Raw genomic sequence first — 15,125 nt, forward strand, 5'->3', positions numbered from 1 at the left:
CAATGGAATCATTACAATTCTCTACTTAGATAGTAGCTGTCTAGACTTAAAGCTCCTACAGCATTAAACTATCCTTACAGAATATTTTGCTCTTACCTTTCAACAATGTGATTAAAGGTCTATTTAATGTTTATGTACCTCCAATCAAACATTAATATGGACATAAACATAAAATGCTGAGTGCATCATATGTTTAGGATGATAAACATAAGATAAAAGTACATCTTATACAAACAGGCATATAAAGAAAATAGGAAGGGACTTCCTAGGTCAAACATTTCCAGAATTGGGGATAAATGTTTCAGTGACCAGGGTGATTCTTCCAGTGTCCTTTAGAGTATTCTCATTTCTTGTCATAAGACATGTGTTGTAGCTTGTTGCAGTGTTGTGATAGGGCTAGAGATGGAAGGATATTATAAAATATTGCCACAGAAAAGTTTTTCTTCTCATATTCATTCATTAATTTAACGAATATTTGCTGAACACTTGTTATGTATCAGGCTAGGACCTTGGAAATGTAGTACATGACAAGCAAAAGGAACAGCATATACAATCTTTTTTTTAGAATTCCTATTTCTGGTGCTACCAAATCAAACTCATGTGAACCATCTTGAGGGAAATTCTATTCATAGTTAAGGTTGTTCATTGAGGACACGAATCTGAAAGTCATTGCAGTATACTAGGAAGATTAGCAAAATTCAAATGAAGACAAACCAGAAACTCAAACTGGAAAATCAGTACATCCTTTTGGAATAATACTTAGAATGTGGCATCAAGATTACCCTAATCTGTCAGTTAATCTGGGCTTCCCTGGCAGCTCAGTGGTTAAGAATTCACCTGCCAATGCAGGAGACTTCCCTGATAGCTCAGTTGGTAAAGAATCCACCTGCAATTCAGGAGACCCCGATTTGATCCCTGGTTTGGGAAAATCCCCTAGAGAAGGGAAAGGCTACCCACTCCAGTATTCTGGCCTGGAGTATAGTCCATGGGGTTGCAAAGAGTTGGACATGACTGAGCAACTTTCACACACACACATCAGTTCGATCCCTGGGTCAGGAAGATCCCCTGGAGAAAGAAACGGCAACCCACACCAGTATTCATGCCTGGAAAACCTCGTGGACAGAGAAGCCTGGTGGGCTATTGTCCATGGAGTTGCAAAAGAGCTGGACATGACTGAGTGACTAAACAACAGAAGCAGCAACAAATCAGTTAATCTAATCTATGCATCCAGAATTGTGTGTATTTATGTAAATATACAGATTATACCTATGTTTAGATATTTGTAGACACATGCACAGTGAAAGATTTGGAAATTCAAACACCAGGATTGAATCTGGTTTCTGAATGAGATTATTAGTATCTTTATTCTTCATTAATATTTTATGGCTTTTTTTCTATAATGAGCATATGTCCCTTTTGTAATAATAACAGCATGGGTAAAATGGCTTAAATCTGCAGATAAAAGCAGAAATTCTTTAAGTACTAGAAATTTATGGGAAAGGTATATGGAGCTTATTAACAACAGCAATGGCCCTGATAAAACAATCTAACTGGTGCTTTTCAGTCATTCTTAGTACCTTCTAATATGGCCAACAATAATTTGAATTACAATGGCAATCTGAGAGTTATTGTTTTCTTCAACATATGCTGCTCACTAAGCATATAAAAGCATTATTTGAAGATTGATTTATAGATTTAAAAATATTTGGAAACTAACAAGATTCTTTACATATGTTTAAAAGAAACAGTATTTTTTTGCTCCCAAAATGCCTCTACCTCATGTTATTTTTTGTGTAATCTACTAGTTACTATATGTTAACCCATTTTACCAAAAATCAATGTTTTGTTTCTTCGTAGTGAACCCCATGCACGGTTCTATGCAGCTCAGATAGTGCTAACATTCGAGTACCTCCATTCACTAGACCTCATCTACAGAGATCTAAAACCTGAAAATCTCTTAATTGACCACCAAGGTTATATCCAGGTATGACTTGAACACATTATGTATAATTTATTTGAGAACATACTAGGTAAGAAGTTATATATATTTAACCACAACTACCAAGATTGGATTTTTTTTCCTTTGAGGGAGACAGTTCTTCCTAATAGCTTAAATTGAGTTAACAGTTCTATTGCTATTACAGAGGACCAAAAGTTCCATCAAAGATAGCGCCTGTTTATATCTCCTTTAGCTGTGAACTGTGCACAGGTTGTGCACAGGCTCCTGCCTAAAGAAAGAATAGCCAAATTTGTGAGTATTCACTTAGTGCCAAGCAGTGTTCTAAGTGTTTATATGTGTCACCTCTTTTGATTTTGATAACAGTATGAAATGTAAATACTATTGTTGTTCTCATTTTAAGGTTAATGAAACTAAGATACTGCAAGGTCACGCAGGTAGAGCATAATTTAAATCCCATCAGCTTGTCCTGAGACTATGCTTTTTAACTCTACAGTGCAGTTAGCAGAGGAGCCCCAGCTACCCATACTGGACTGGTGGCAGTGTTTCCTTTCCGTTTCTACTCTCCTTTTTACACAGTTATTAAGATCCTCCCAATGATGCTTTTGCACCTTCTGATGGTTATAATTAAGGGCAGAAGACAGTGTTGGACTTCAGGAACACTTCTGGCACTGCTTCATATTTATTGAAACTTCTTTTTGGTTTATTTGTTTTGTTGAGTCAGGGAACGGTTTTCCACATTGGTATTGCTTTAATCTGTATTCACTAAATAGTGGCCTTAATGGATTAGTCTCAGTTACACTGACTTAATTTTTTTTTCAAGGTGTTAATTTTAACCCTGATTTTTAACTTTCAACTTAGGTACAGTAAATACATTTATTATGAAATAACAAATGTTTATAGGCTTTTTGTCTTTTATAGGTCACAGACTTTGGGTTTGCCAAAAGAGTTAAAGGCAGAACTTGGACATTATGTGGCACTCCAGAATATTTGGCTCCAGAAATAATTCTCAGCAAGGTATATTTATAGTATCATTATGTAAGAAGTAAAAATATAAGGCATGCATCACTGTGGACTTTTATTTTTTTTTTAAGTTATGATCTAATTTTACATGTTTATTTAATCTAAATATGAATTTAAATCTTTGTGTATAATTACTAAAAATCAATTATTTAGAGTCTCCCACTAATCTCATAAGCTGTTGATTTTAACTCTAGAGCTGAGAGAATTAGTTTAAATAAATATGGTCTTTAGATCCATGCTTTGAAACCAGAAGCATAGCCTTTTCATAATTATTCCCAGTAACAGGAGGGCAGAGAGTCTTTGCTCTGGGTTACACCAAGAGGCAAATTAAAAATGATATATATGTACTAGTTGTCTATTCTTCCTTTTGTTAGGTAGTTAGAATGAGCGCTTTAATGTCCATTGCTTCAAATTTTTATTAAGAAGAGACAGAACAGAGGAGATTACACTCCCCTAATACATTGTTTCAATTTTACCGCATAAGTGGAAAAAAAGTATGTGAATTACTCTTTAAATTTTTAGTTTAAAAATAGAAACATTACAGCAGTTAAATAGTTATAATCTTATTGAAGACAGTTCTACTTTTTCTAAACAGTGAAAATGTGGTGAGAGAAATTTTTAATCATTTCTAAAAGGGTAGTTTAACTTTCATTTTCCTTTCTACTTCCATCCCTTGGTGGTAAAAGCTAGAAAGGAGAAACTGATAGTAATGGCTCAGACAGGAGCCAGGAAAGAGAAAAGGATAAGATATATGCATTGATATTTATACACTGATTAACTACCCTCTGAATAATTGAAATTTGGCTAGCTGCTGAAGTGTTAGAATAAGAGAATTCTTTCAGCTTTCCTTTTATTATCTTTCATAATTTAAATCATCTATAACTTTTAATCTTTTATAACTAAATGTCATTGCCACTAACATTTCTTTAAGTACATTTAACAGATAATGTAATGCCACTGTAAACACCAAAACTTGAAAAAATGTGTGTGTGTGTATAGAAATAGATATTCATTGTCTGAAATTTGGGAAATATGGAAAACTATAAAGAAAGAATGAAAAAACTTTCAATCTCACTACCCAGAGGTAGCCTTTTTAAAAAACATTTCAATATATTTTTCTATGCATGTTTCAGTGAATGTACAATTTTGTATTCAGCTTTTCTCACTTGAGTAATAATTATCCTGCAAATGTGATTTAATTGCTTATTTTAAAATGCACCATTTTGTATTTTGTCATTCTCCTGTTGTTGAGTAGTCAACTTGTTTCCCTTTTTTTCTTTTGTAAATGACTGTGATAAATGTCTTTGTCCATAAAGCTTTTTTCTGTATTTTAAATTATTTTTAGGATAGATTCCTAAAAGTGAAATTACAGGGTCAGAGAATATGAACATTTTTAAGGTTTTCGATACATATTGCCAAAGGACTTTCCAAAAAGATTGTAACATTTTTACACTTCTCAGCAATGTTTGAGGAGTATCTGTTTCACCACTTTCTCCAGCACTGGGTATTCTTGTTTTAAAAGATCATTATTAATTTGATAGATAGTAACTGATATCTAATTATTTTAAGTCTCATGACTTTGATGATTACATTTTTTAATGCTTAATAACCATTTGGTATTGCTTTGTGTATATGTCTGAGTCATTAGTTCATGTCGTTTGCCCATTTATCTATTATAATTTAGTTTTTCTTATTGATTTAATTTTCTTTAGGGTATTAAAAGCACCTGGCATACTTATTATAAACATAGCATACATCTAAAACATAGAAATCAGAACTTCGCAAAAGGATCTATTTTAACATTATATGCTTTCGTTATAGCAAAAAACATTGTAATTACATTATGAGTGAGTTGCATTTAAAGAAAAGCATAGTTAATGCCCATTTCTATTAGCAAAACAAAGTGTTATCCCTATTTTGCTAGTCTCTCTCTCTTTAAAAACATATAGAAGCAAGAAATAAAAAGAAAAATAGAATCTCTATATCATTATATTTTAACCAGTAATTTGAAAATAAAATTATTTGTAAAGCTAAAATTTTAATGAAAAGTTGGAATAGTGGGAGTGGTGAAGGTAATTAAGTGGGTAGACCAAAAGATCTGGCAAGAACTCAGCTCATTTCTCTCCATGATACAGTTGTATTTTTCCCCTCATAATCTTTTATGCCAATTGACACTGATTATAGTTTATCAAACTTTATATAAATGTATTAATTTTTTTCTTATCTTCTTATCAATACTTCTAGATCTTCATTTTAGTAAGTTTAACATGAAAAGAAAAACCCAATTAAGAATAACCTTAGAATTGTACATTTGGTTTATAACACACTTTTATATTCATTATTTCCTTTCACTTGTAGTCCCCATAAAACTCCATGAATTAGTTATCTTTCCTGTATACCTTTTAGAGATGAGAAACAAAAACAGTGGATGGATAAAGTTTACTTAAATATTTACATTCATTAGGTTCCACATTAAGCTTTTAGTTTTAATAAGATCTGATGGGATTATCCCTAATATATTCACCCTCCTAAACCCACCAATATATTTTGATAAATACTTTAGCATTTATCATGAAGTACAATATCTACTCTCATTTCAAAACTTTTGACCTTTCTTAAGTATTCCCTAGAAAATCTGATTCATAATATTACACAGTAGATTAGGCTTTAAGAGGTAATTTCATCCAATTCCCTTCCTAATGTTGAACAAAAACTAAATTATCCCAATTAAATAGGGCATGTTTTATTGTCTCTAATATTCTTAATGATTTTAGGAAGAAGATTTAATAGTATTTCTTAATATTTACTTTCAATATCTGGAATATATTTTCTTTTTTATTTTATCCTTAATAACTGCTCAGCAACTGCCTTTTTAAAAATTTCATATGCTTGAAGATCATTTTGAAATAATTTGACTTCATTCTCCTCTGAGTGAATTAAGTAATGATTGCCATTTGGTGTTGGTTTATCTTAGGGCTACAATAAGGCAGTGGATTGGTGGGCATTAGGAGTGTTAATCTATGAAATGGCGGCTGGCTACCCCCCATTCTTTGCAGACCAACCAATTCAAATTTATGAAAAAATTGTTTCTGGAAAGGTAAGTAATACATTTTGTTATTCCTTAATTATTTATTATCTCTCTACATGAGTTTTAAGCATTATAGATTGAAACTATTTGATACCATCTGGATATTACCCTAAATTGGGAAAAATATAGAAATATCCATAGAGTCTGCCCTTATATCTAGCACTCATTTAAGATACAGTAAATAGTGAATCATTGAAGTCTTTTAGGTAAAAAAGGGCAATTTTACAAATAATAACAAAATAATAAAGCAATTTCCATCATTATTATTATTGTCAGTTATAAAATATAGGATCATAGCCATAGTTCTTCTATCTCTCTTCAGATAAATAAAAATTGTTACTTCATGTTGATATCTGCTTGGAGAGAAGTTTTAGGGGCTGTTTTTATATACCCTTGCTTTTTTAGAAGAGACTTGTTTAAATTATGTGAAACAACACAAAATTGAAAATAATTATAAAATGTGTGTGCTACATCATTTCAGTCATGTCCGACTCTGCAACCCCATGGACTGTAGCCCTCCAGGCTCCTTTTGTCCGTGGAATTCTCCAGGCAAGAATACTGAAGTAGGTCGCCATGCCCTTTTCCAGGGGATCTTCTGGGCCCAGACATCAAACCTATGTCTCCTGCAGTGGCAGGCAGGTTCTTTACCACTCGCTCCACCTGGGAAGCCCCAATTTTAAAATAGATAAGCCTTTTAAGATGAGAATTCAAAGAAATAATGTTAATGGTTTTTCACATTAATATGATTATAATTGCCATTGATCTTTAGCAAATGAGGAAATAACATTAGTTTTTCTTGAATATGAGTAGATATACTATAAGTTGGAGTATCTTACATTTTGAAGTACTATACTAACCTTTTTTCTTTTGCATTTATAATTCCTAATTTTGTTTTCCAAAAATATTTTGTTTAAAGTCAGCCATAGACTCTTGTCTTAACTCATACCTCTGGTCCTTTTTAAAAATACTGCTGTCAGTTTAAGTAGAGATGAGCCTGATTCTTCCCACCACGACGAAAAGAAACTAAGCTTTCAAAAATTCCTGGAAGACCTATACATTTTTTACAGAATTCGTGGGAAGGAAGTTTCCTCCTTTTTCTTATTCCTCCATGTGGTATGCTGTATTAGTTTTTGTTCGTTTGCTTGCTTGCTTTTGATCATATAACATCAATCTTGACCTGACATTACCTTGAGATGTGATTCAATTGGCTGTTTTGTATGTTGTGACTTTCTAAACTTCCCTGGTGGCTCAGATGGTAAAGAATCTGCCTGCAATGCTGGAGACCCAGGTTCTAATCCCTGGGCTTGGAAGATCCTCTGGAGAAGGGGATGGCTACCCACTCCAGTATTCTTGCCTGGGAAATCCCATGGACAGAGGAGCCTGGTGGGCCCAAGTCCATGGGGTTGCAAAGAGTTAGATATATCTAAGTGACTAAACAACAACAATATCAAGGCGGAAATTAATCTGATCAAACTTTTAAAGAATCTGGAAAGGGATAGAAAAAAAATCTCTATTTCTTTGTATCTCAACCAGATTCATCCTCTATATTTAGTATGAAAGTTAGCATTCATGAACTTAAAATTTATAATGTCAGCTATTCAAAAGGTACCCTGATTATTCATAATGTAGTTATTTTTTTTTTTACCAAGACTCAGATTTAAATTATGGATGCTGCATAGCTAGAGCTTTAGGGATAAGACACAAATAGGATGAGTCTCTCCAGCCACCTAGAACCCACATCTCAACACAGTATTGTTCCATATGTCATAGTGTATATGCAGTCTACAGAGATCACAAGATTTTCAGTTCTATTTTACTGCATTTTAAGGGGGAAAGTTCTATGTTGTGGCAGTGTTCACAAACTAGGGGACTTACTAAAGAGCACATACTTAAACTATGTCGAAGGTAAAAAAATGAATACCTCTTACAGATAATTAAGCTAGGTATTGAAAGATTTACACTAAAGTGATATAGAAGGCAGAATGAAATATTTAGGCAATTAAGTATTACTCCTGTCCTTGCTACACTTGTAGATCTCTAGGCTTCCAATTTTTTATCTTTGTAATTGCTTTCACCCAAAAGAATATTAAAAGTCAAAAGAACTTTTGAGATTAACAAACAAAAATATCAAGAAATATTAATAGACAAAGCAGTGATTTATTTTTTTAAGAATTTGAGAAGTAATTATGTAACATCTCAAGAGAAAATAAAGACCAAAGGCTATATACTAAAATACTTTTAAATAACTAAATGGGAAAAGTGTATTTTACTAATACAAAGACTGAGTGCAGAAATTATAGTAATATTTCCAAATAATTTATTTACAGTTAATTACAAAGTTCCTGCTTAAACATCTTTAACTTCATAGTGAAAGTGGCTCAGTTGTGTCTAACTCTTTGCAACCCCATGGACTGTAGCCTGTCAGGCTCCTCTGTCCATGGAATTCTCTAGGCAAGAATATTGGAGTGGGTAGCCATTCCCTTCTCCAGGGGATCTTCCCAACGCAGAGATCAAACCCAGGTCTCCTGCATTGCAGGCAGATTCTTTACCATCTTAGCCTCCAGGGAGACTTCATAGGAGAAGTCAAATTTTCTGACAAGGATGCTATTGTCATAACTAATTTTATTCACTTAGGAAAACTACTTTCATTAAAACAAGTGTATCTTCATCTGTGTGAATAGGCCTCTTTTTGTCAATCATTGTACACTGTAAAATTTTTTTAGCTATTTATGAATATGTTCATATCAAACTTTAACATTTAGGATCCAATGTTAGCATAAAATTTATTTTTTTTTAGCATAAAATTTAAATTTGCATATATTCTAAAATTAAATCCTGGTCATCTTAGAAGAGTAGGAACATAAAATTTTAAATCACAATATATGACTTTTTTTCTTTTTTATTAAATATGATAAGGTGTTTGGTGTACTGCTGTTTTTAACTGAAGGTACCAGATTATCTCTCCCCATAATGGATATAGAGTTGTTTTCATTTCTTATTATCTTTTCTCATCTAAAGTAGAATTCATGAAAATAAAATATTATTATTGAGTGATCTCTAGGATCTGTATTTAAATATGAAATCATGTTCACATTTTCCACTAAAACCATCTGTTTCAGCACTTAGATTCAAACTAGAAGTTGTCCCTATCCACATTATAAAGCATTATTGTCTCTCTGTTTAGCAGCTTAAAGTCAAATTGGAGATTAACTTGTTTTCAAATTTTTTAATTGTTCAGGTCATTGATAATCCAGTTTTGGTCTTACAGATCCTATATTTGTATTTGAAATTTCTTAATGGTTTTAGTGATGTCAAATATTTAAAAACATACTTTTCATTCAGAATTTTTCTGATTTTTTTTAAAAAGCATGTTATTTTATGCAACAGTATTTTATGATGAGTATATTTTTGAAACCATGTTATTAATATAAAGATTATAGGAATCATTGACTTATAAAAATTCAAATAAGTTTAATAAAATGATTAGTTCACTAACATATGTATATTTGAACATTAGATTGTTACATTCTTTCTCTATTTACAGTATTTTAGCTCACACTGATATTTTTCAATGCACAGAAAGATGATCAATCAGCTTGTTAGATTCTCTCCTACGCATATTTTGCCTTTAATAAAAACAGAGTAGGTGGTATTTAAATGTCAAATTATTCATACACTATTAAGATTCAGGTTTAGAAATGCCTAGTTAACAGAAAACTCTTATAATTCCCACATTGACTATGCCTCATCCTAGCAATACATATGCTGAGTTTCTGTATATAGTCTTTAAATTTAATACTTCAGTGCCATATACTCTATAACAAGAATCAGTGATGGTTTGCACAGCAACTCTATCTGGCTTCATTACTCTTAGAAATGCAAAAGTTAACACTGTACTGAAAAATGATATTTGCAAATAAGGTGGCAAGCGAGTAATAGCTGTGTGAAAACCAAGAATTTTTTATTTATGTAATTTTAAAAAATTTCTTAGCTCCTAAAGTATTATTCCATTTTTAATGACCACCAAATATGTACAAGAAGACACTATACAAGATATCAAGTTAGAAACTTAGATATACACAGAATAACCAAAAAGAATTGGTTTTTTTTTTTTCCTGAAGGGCCATCCACATTCACATGAAGTGAAGTATGGTTGATTAGCGGCCAAATGACTATTCCCTTTTGTGTCTAGGGTCCCCAAGATGACCCCCAGGTTAAGTGATTCACTAGGAAAATTCACAAAGTTCATCATATAGGGGTAGTCAGGGAATGAATATCTTACATTGTAATAAGTACCTTCATTGTAAGCTATCTTACAAGAAAGTTTATAAAGTGAAATCAACAAAGGGAAAAGACGTTTATGGTAATGTCCAGAGGAAACCAGCACAAACTTTCGGGTCCTTGCCCAAAGGGGTCAGAAGGCAAACTTTTATTTCTCCAGCAATGAATTTTGGCAACATGGATAAAATGTTGTCTACCAGGGAAGTACAATAAAGCCTCAAGGCCCAAGGATTTTATTGGAATCACATATACATCTTCTATTTGGCACATACCAGAATCTGAGATTCCCACAACAAAAGCAAATGTTCAGCATAACCCATATCGTTTGTAGTACATCTAGGTGCAGTGTGCCACTTGTGTCACTTAGGGAAATTTCTTTTCAGTTTCTGGGACTGTGACCATTCCAATTCACAGATACCTGCCAAGGGCCAAATTTGCTGACAGGCCTTCCTCAAGGGTAGCATTCTCAAGCCTGCTATATTATCTCTTTTCTGTATATTCCTAAATAACATACACATATGCAGATAAACCACTACGCTTTTTTGGAGGCTCCACTGCTAATACTTTTTTGAGAAATTAAAATGCCATATTTTATTTGACCATGGCTACAGTCAAAGACACTTACAGTACTCAGTAGTTATTTTCATAAAATACAAAAGCAGTTACACTATATGCATAAAATCCAGGGCAGTTTTTTAACACCTTGCTGTGAACATTTAAAATTCTTAATACCTGCTGTGAGACAGTCCTTACCTTAGGAGTCCTATGGGCAAATGATTGCATTTCTGCAACCATCTGAATTCATTATATCTATGCACTGTTTCTGCATAGGTGAGAACAGATCAGAGAGCCCATAATCATGGTACTAATATAAGTATTTTGTTAATGTCCTAGATGTTTCTTTTTATGTATATAGGATCTAGTCCTGTGAGACTGAGTCCTATGAGATAGTGTGGAACTTAGCACCATATCTGCTAGAAAGTATGTATGAAAAGTTATGTGTTCTGAAAAGTTAACTAATGTATATGCTTAGTTTTGCTAGATAATTTTTTAACTAGGATCATAGGTTTCTTAGAGCTATACTAATTTAGAGAGAGAATTTCTTAAAATTTATCCCAGTATGGAATGTGGGCAGAAGTTGACAGATTATTGACTGTGTACAAACTCTTTTGAGTTATTTAAGCCCAGTAAATTTTGTCCTGATGCAAGATAAAATGTTACTAGTTGAATAGTCTTTTCCTCCATAACTGCAGAAGAATAGCAGTAAAAATTTTCTCCTCTTCAATCAGAGATAAACTTTGTAATTTCTGTGATTAAGCCAAAAGTAGACAAATTTGACTTTTGTCTCACTTTGTTTCTAAAATTAAAAAAGAGTGAATTTAAATCATCCTGTTGGATACTATAATAACATGCACTGATTTTCTTCTTGGATATAACTTCCTCTTAAATTTTTAAAAGGTAATAGTTATTCCTAAAACCAAAATGCACAAGACTTTAGAATTGATATTATGGCTGAACAAATATTCGGTTGTTTGCTCAGTTCAAAATTAATTTCATAGTTATTTTAACACATTGTGTAATATAATTTTACAAAGTTAAGAAGGTATCAGCTATATTCACAATTTTGTCCTTATAACACAATGCTTTAGTTGTCTATTTGCTCCCTCACTCTATCAAATTTAAGTGCCTTAAGAGAATTTGTTTGTTGTACAAATTTAAAAGGTGGAGCATGAGAAAAGAAAAGAGGAACGTATTATACTCTGCAGTGACTTTTCTAGTACACTGTGTCCTTGAGTAGACTGGAAACATAATAATAAATATTGCTGACTTCTAGGTTCCTTTTTTGAATCGGAAATTCAGCTTCAGATCATTAAGATATTACTCTAAAATGAAACATGTATTGAATTAGTGCCTATAAGATACTAGGCCAGTTTCATAGGGAATTCCCTGGCAGTCCACTGGGTAGGACTTGGTGATTTCACTGCCGTAGTACTCAATCGCTCAGTCATGTCTGACTGTGTGATCACATGGACTGTAGTCCACCAGGCTCCTCTGCCCATGGGATTTTCTAGGCAAGAATACTGGAGTGGGTTGCCATTTCCTTCTCTGTCACTGCCATAGACCCAGGTTCAATTTCTAGTCAGGGAACTAAGATCTCACAAGACATACAGCATGGCCGGAAAAAGAAAAGGCAGTTTCATAAAAGTTACCTAATTTCTTTTCATACCTGCCAGGTGAAATATACTTTTATCATTTTATGGATGAGATAAGTGAGGTTATCTCACTTATCAGAAAGGTAAAAGTTTGCCTAAAGTATAAAGAACTAGAGTTGGGATTGGAACCCAGGTATTCTTTCTACCAAAGAAATAGCTTAGTAGAATTCTTGAGATGACAAGAATGTTCCATTTGATTTAGTTTAACTCCCTTATTCTATATGTAGGTAAATCAGGGCTCTGAATAGCCCACAGATAAAAGCTGCTGCTGCTGTTAAGTTGCTTCAGTCGTGTATGACTCTGTGCAACCCTATGGAGAGCAGCCCACCAGGCTCCTCCATCCACAGGATTCTCTAGGCAAGAATACCGGAGTGGGTTGCCATTTCCTTCTCCAAGATAAAAGCCAGTTAGTGGCAAAGCAAGAAATAGAATCTAGTTCAGTGGTTTTTTCATTGCTCCTTCATTTGGCTTCAGTGACTCTTCATGATCTCAGCTTTATTCCTGAATTACTCATGTTTCCTTTTTTAAAAAATTGGCTTAAAAAAACATAATTCTCATGAAACTCTTTAAAAAGGGGATGCTAGTATGCTTGGATTTATATCCTCATTCTTTTTCTTTTAATTTTTAAAATTTATTTTAATGGGAGTATAATTGCTTTGGCCACCTCATTCGAAGAGTTGACTCATTGGAAAAGACCCTGATGCTGGGAGGGATTGAGGGCAGGAGGAGAAGGGGATGATATACGATGAGATGGCTGAATGGCATCACCAACTCTATGGACATGAATTTGAGTGAACTCTGGGAGTTGGTGATGGACAGGGAGGCCAGGCGTGCTGCGATTCATGGGGTCACAAAGCGTCAGACACGAATGAGCGACTGAACTGAACTGACTGAATTGCTTTACAATGTTGTATTAGTTCCTGCTGTACAGCAATGTGAATCAGCTATATATGTACACATATCACTACCCTCTACTCATCTTTCCTTCTGAATCTCTTTGGCTTGATCTTTTTTTGCACATCTTTCATTGGTGGTCACATCCTCTGTATAACTTTTAATACTAGCTATAAAGAAAGAAAGTGAAGTCACTCAGTTGTATCTGACTCTTTGTGACCCCATGAACTGTAGCCTACCAGGCTCCTCCATCCATGGAATTTTCCAGACAAGACTACTGGAGTGGGTTGCCATTTCCTTCTTCAGGGGATCTTCCCAATGCAGGGATCGAACCCAGGGCTCCCGCATTGCAGACAGACCATCTGAGCCACCAGGGAAGCTTAATACTAGCTATATGTGACTCGTAAGTTACATAATTTTGTATCCAACTTCCTGAGATCTCCACTCAGAGGTCTAATAAATATCTCAAATTCAACCTGTCTAAAATTGACAGATTTTTGTTTTCCTTAGCAAATCTCTTCCTCCCACCATCTTTCCCATCTCATTTGATGGCAGCATCATCCTTTCAGTTACTTTCAGCTACTCAGGCCAAAACACCCCAACGTTCTGAATCCATGTTTGATGCATAGGAAAACCATATTGCCTCTATCTTTAGAATATGCACAGAATTCAGCTACTTTTACCACCTCCACTGATACTGCTCTCTTTTGAGTCACTAGAGTGGTTCTTTAAAAAACATTGTCAGATCTTGTTACTCCTTTCAGAACCTTGCAATGACCCCCATTTTCTTCAGAGTAAAAATTTAAAGACCTTACAAAGAAAGGTTTTGCCAGGAATGATGGATGACAACATTTTTAGAAGGTCACGTTTGTTGCTAAGTTTCTTTCTCACTAGAATGTGAACACTGTAGAGGCAGGAATCTTTGCCTTACTTTGGTTTTTCTACTATACCCCAAGCACATCTGTGCCTAGCATATAGATGATATTGAATCAGTGTTTGTCCATGCATTTGTTGGATATTTATTAAGCTCATAGTATATGAGCAGTGCTAGATACAGCAAATCAGTTGCGGCCTCTGCCTTCATGAAGCTTTCATGAAATAGATGCCCACTCTCAGAGGTACCAGTTCAGCTGGTCTTCTGTGTATTCCAATTATATGTATATTTTTTAAATTATTTCAGATGATTTTCATACACATCATATATTGAAAGCTTATGTGTGTGTACCTCACTACAGAAGTAGATTTATTCTTAAGAATATATCATTAGGAAGCTCAGAACTAACTTGGTCTTTAAAGGTTGAAAAAGAATCCTAAACAGGAAATATTAGAGGATAAACATCCAGTAAACACTTTAAGGAGCACATACTGCACAAAGCCCTCTTTCATGTTAAATGATCCTAGTTTCCAATAACTTCACCACTTAGATCCACCAGTTTAATGGGGTTAGACTGTCTCTTTTCCAAATCTATCTCTTTACAGCTGCTTTCACATTTTTCGCCCTATCACATATTTTGTGCTAGCCTGGCCTGAAGAAAGATGTAGGAGTCAAGAGAATCAAGTTATTTTCCCAACAATGAAACTGAGTTGATAGTCTCACTGGAGCTCAGGTTCCTTATTTTTATTTCTTCTAAAAAAGTTCCTTATCTTTAAAATGAAGCTTGAGACTAAA

At 33.8% G+C, this 15,125-nt stretch overlaps 1 protein-coding gene across 6 annotated transcripts in view; it reads left to right on the top strand.

Annotated features, from left to right (window-relative positions):
- The window catches only part of PRKACB (protein kinase cAMP-activated catalytic subunit beta), a 150,585-nt gene that overhangs the window by 118,507 nt on the left and 16,953 nt on the right, over positions 1 to 15,125 (top strand). For all 6 annotated transcript variants that reach the window (XM_027971472.2, XM_012174728.5, XM_004002133.6 and 3 more), the window contains 3 exons: positions 1,858 to 1,984; positions 2,879 to 2,974; positions 5,955 to 6,077. In XM_027971472.2, coding sequence (XP_027827273.1) covers positions 1,858 to 1,984; positions 2,879 to 2,974; positions 5,955 to 6,077 — 346 coding nt within the window. The remainder of the gene's footprint in view (positions 1 to 1,857; positions 1,985 to 2,878; positions 2,975 to 5,954; positions 6,078 to 15,125) is intronic.

Source organism: Ovis aries, chromosome 1, assembly GCF_016772045.2.
Source record: "Ovis aries strain OAR_USU_Benz2616 breed Rambouillet chromosome 1, ARS-UI_Ramb_v3.0, whole genome shotgun sequence".
NCBI classification, from domain to species: Eukaryota; Metazoa; Chordata; class Mammalia; order Artiodactyla; family Bovidae; genus Ovis; species Ovis aries.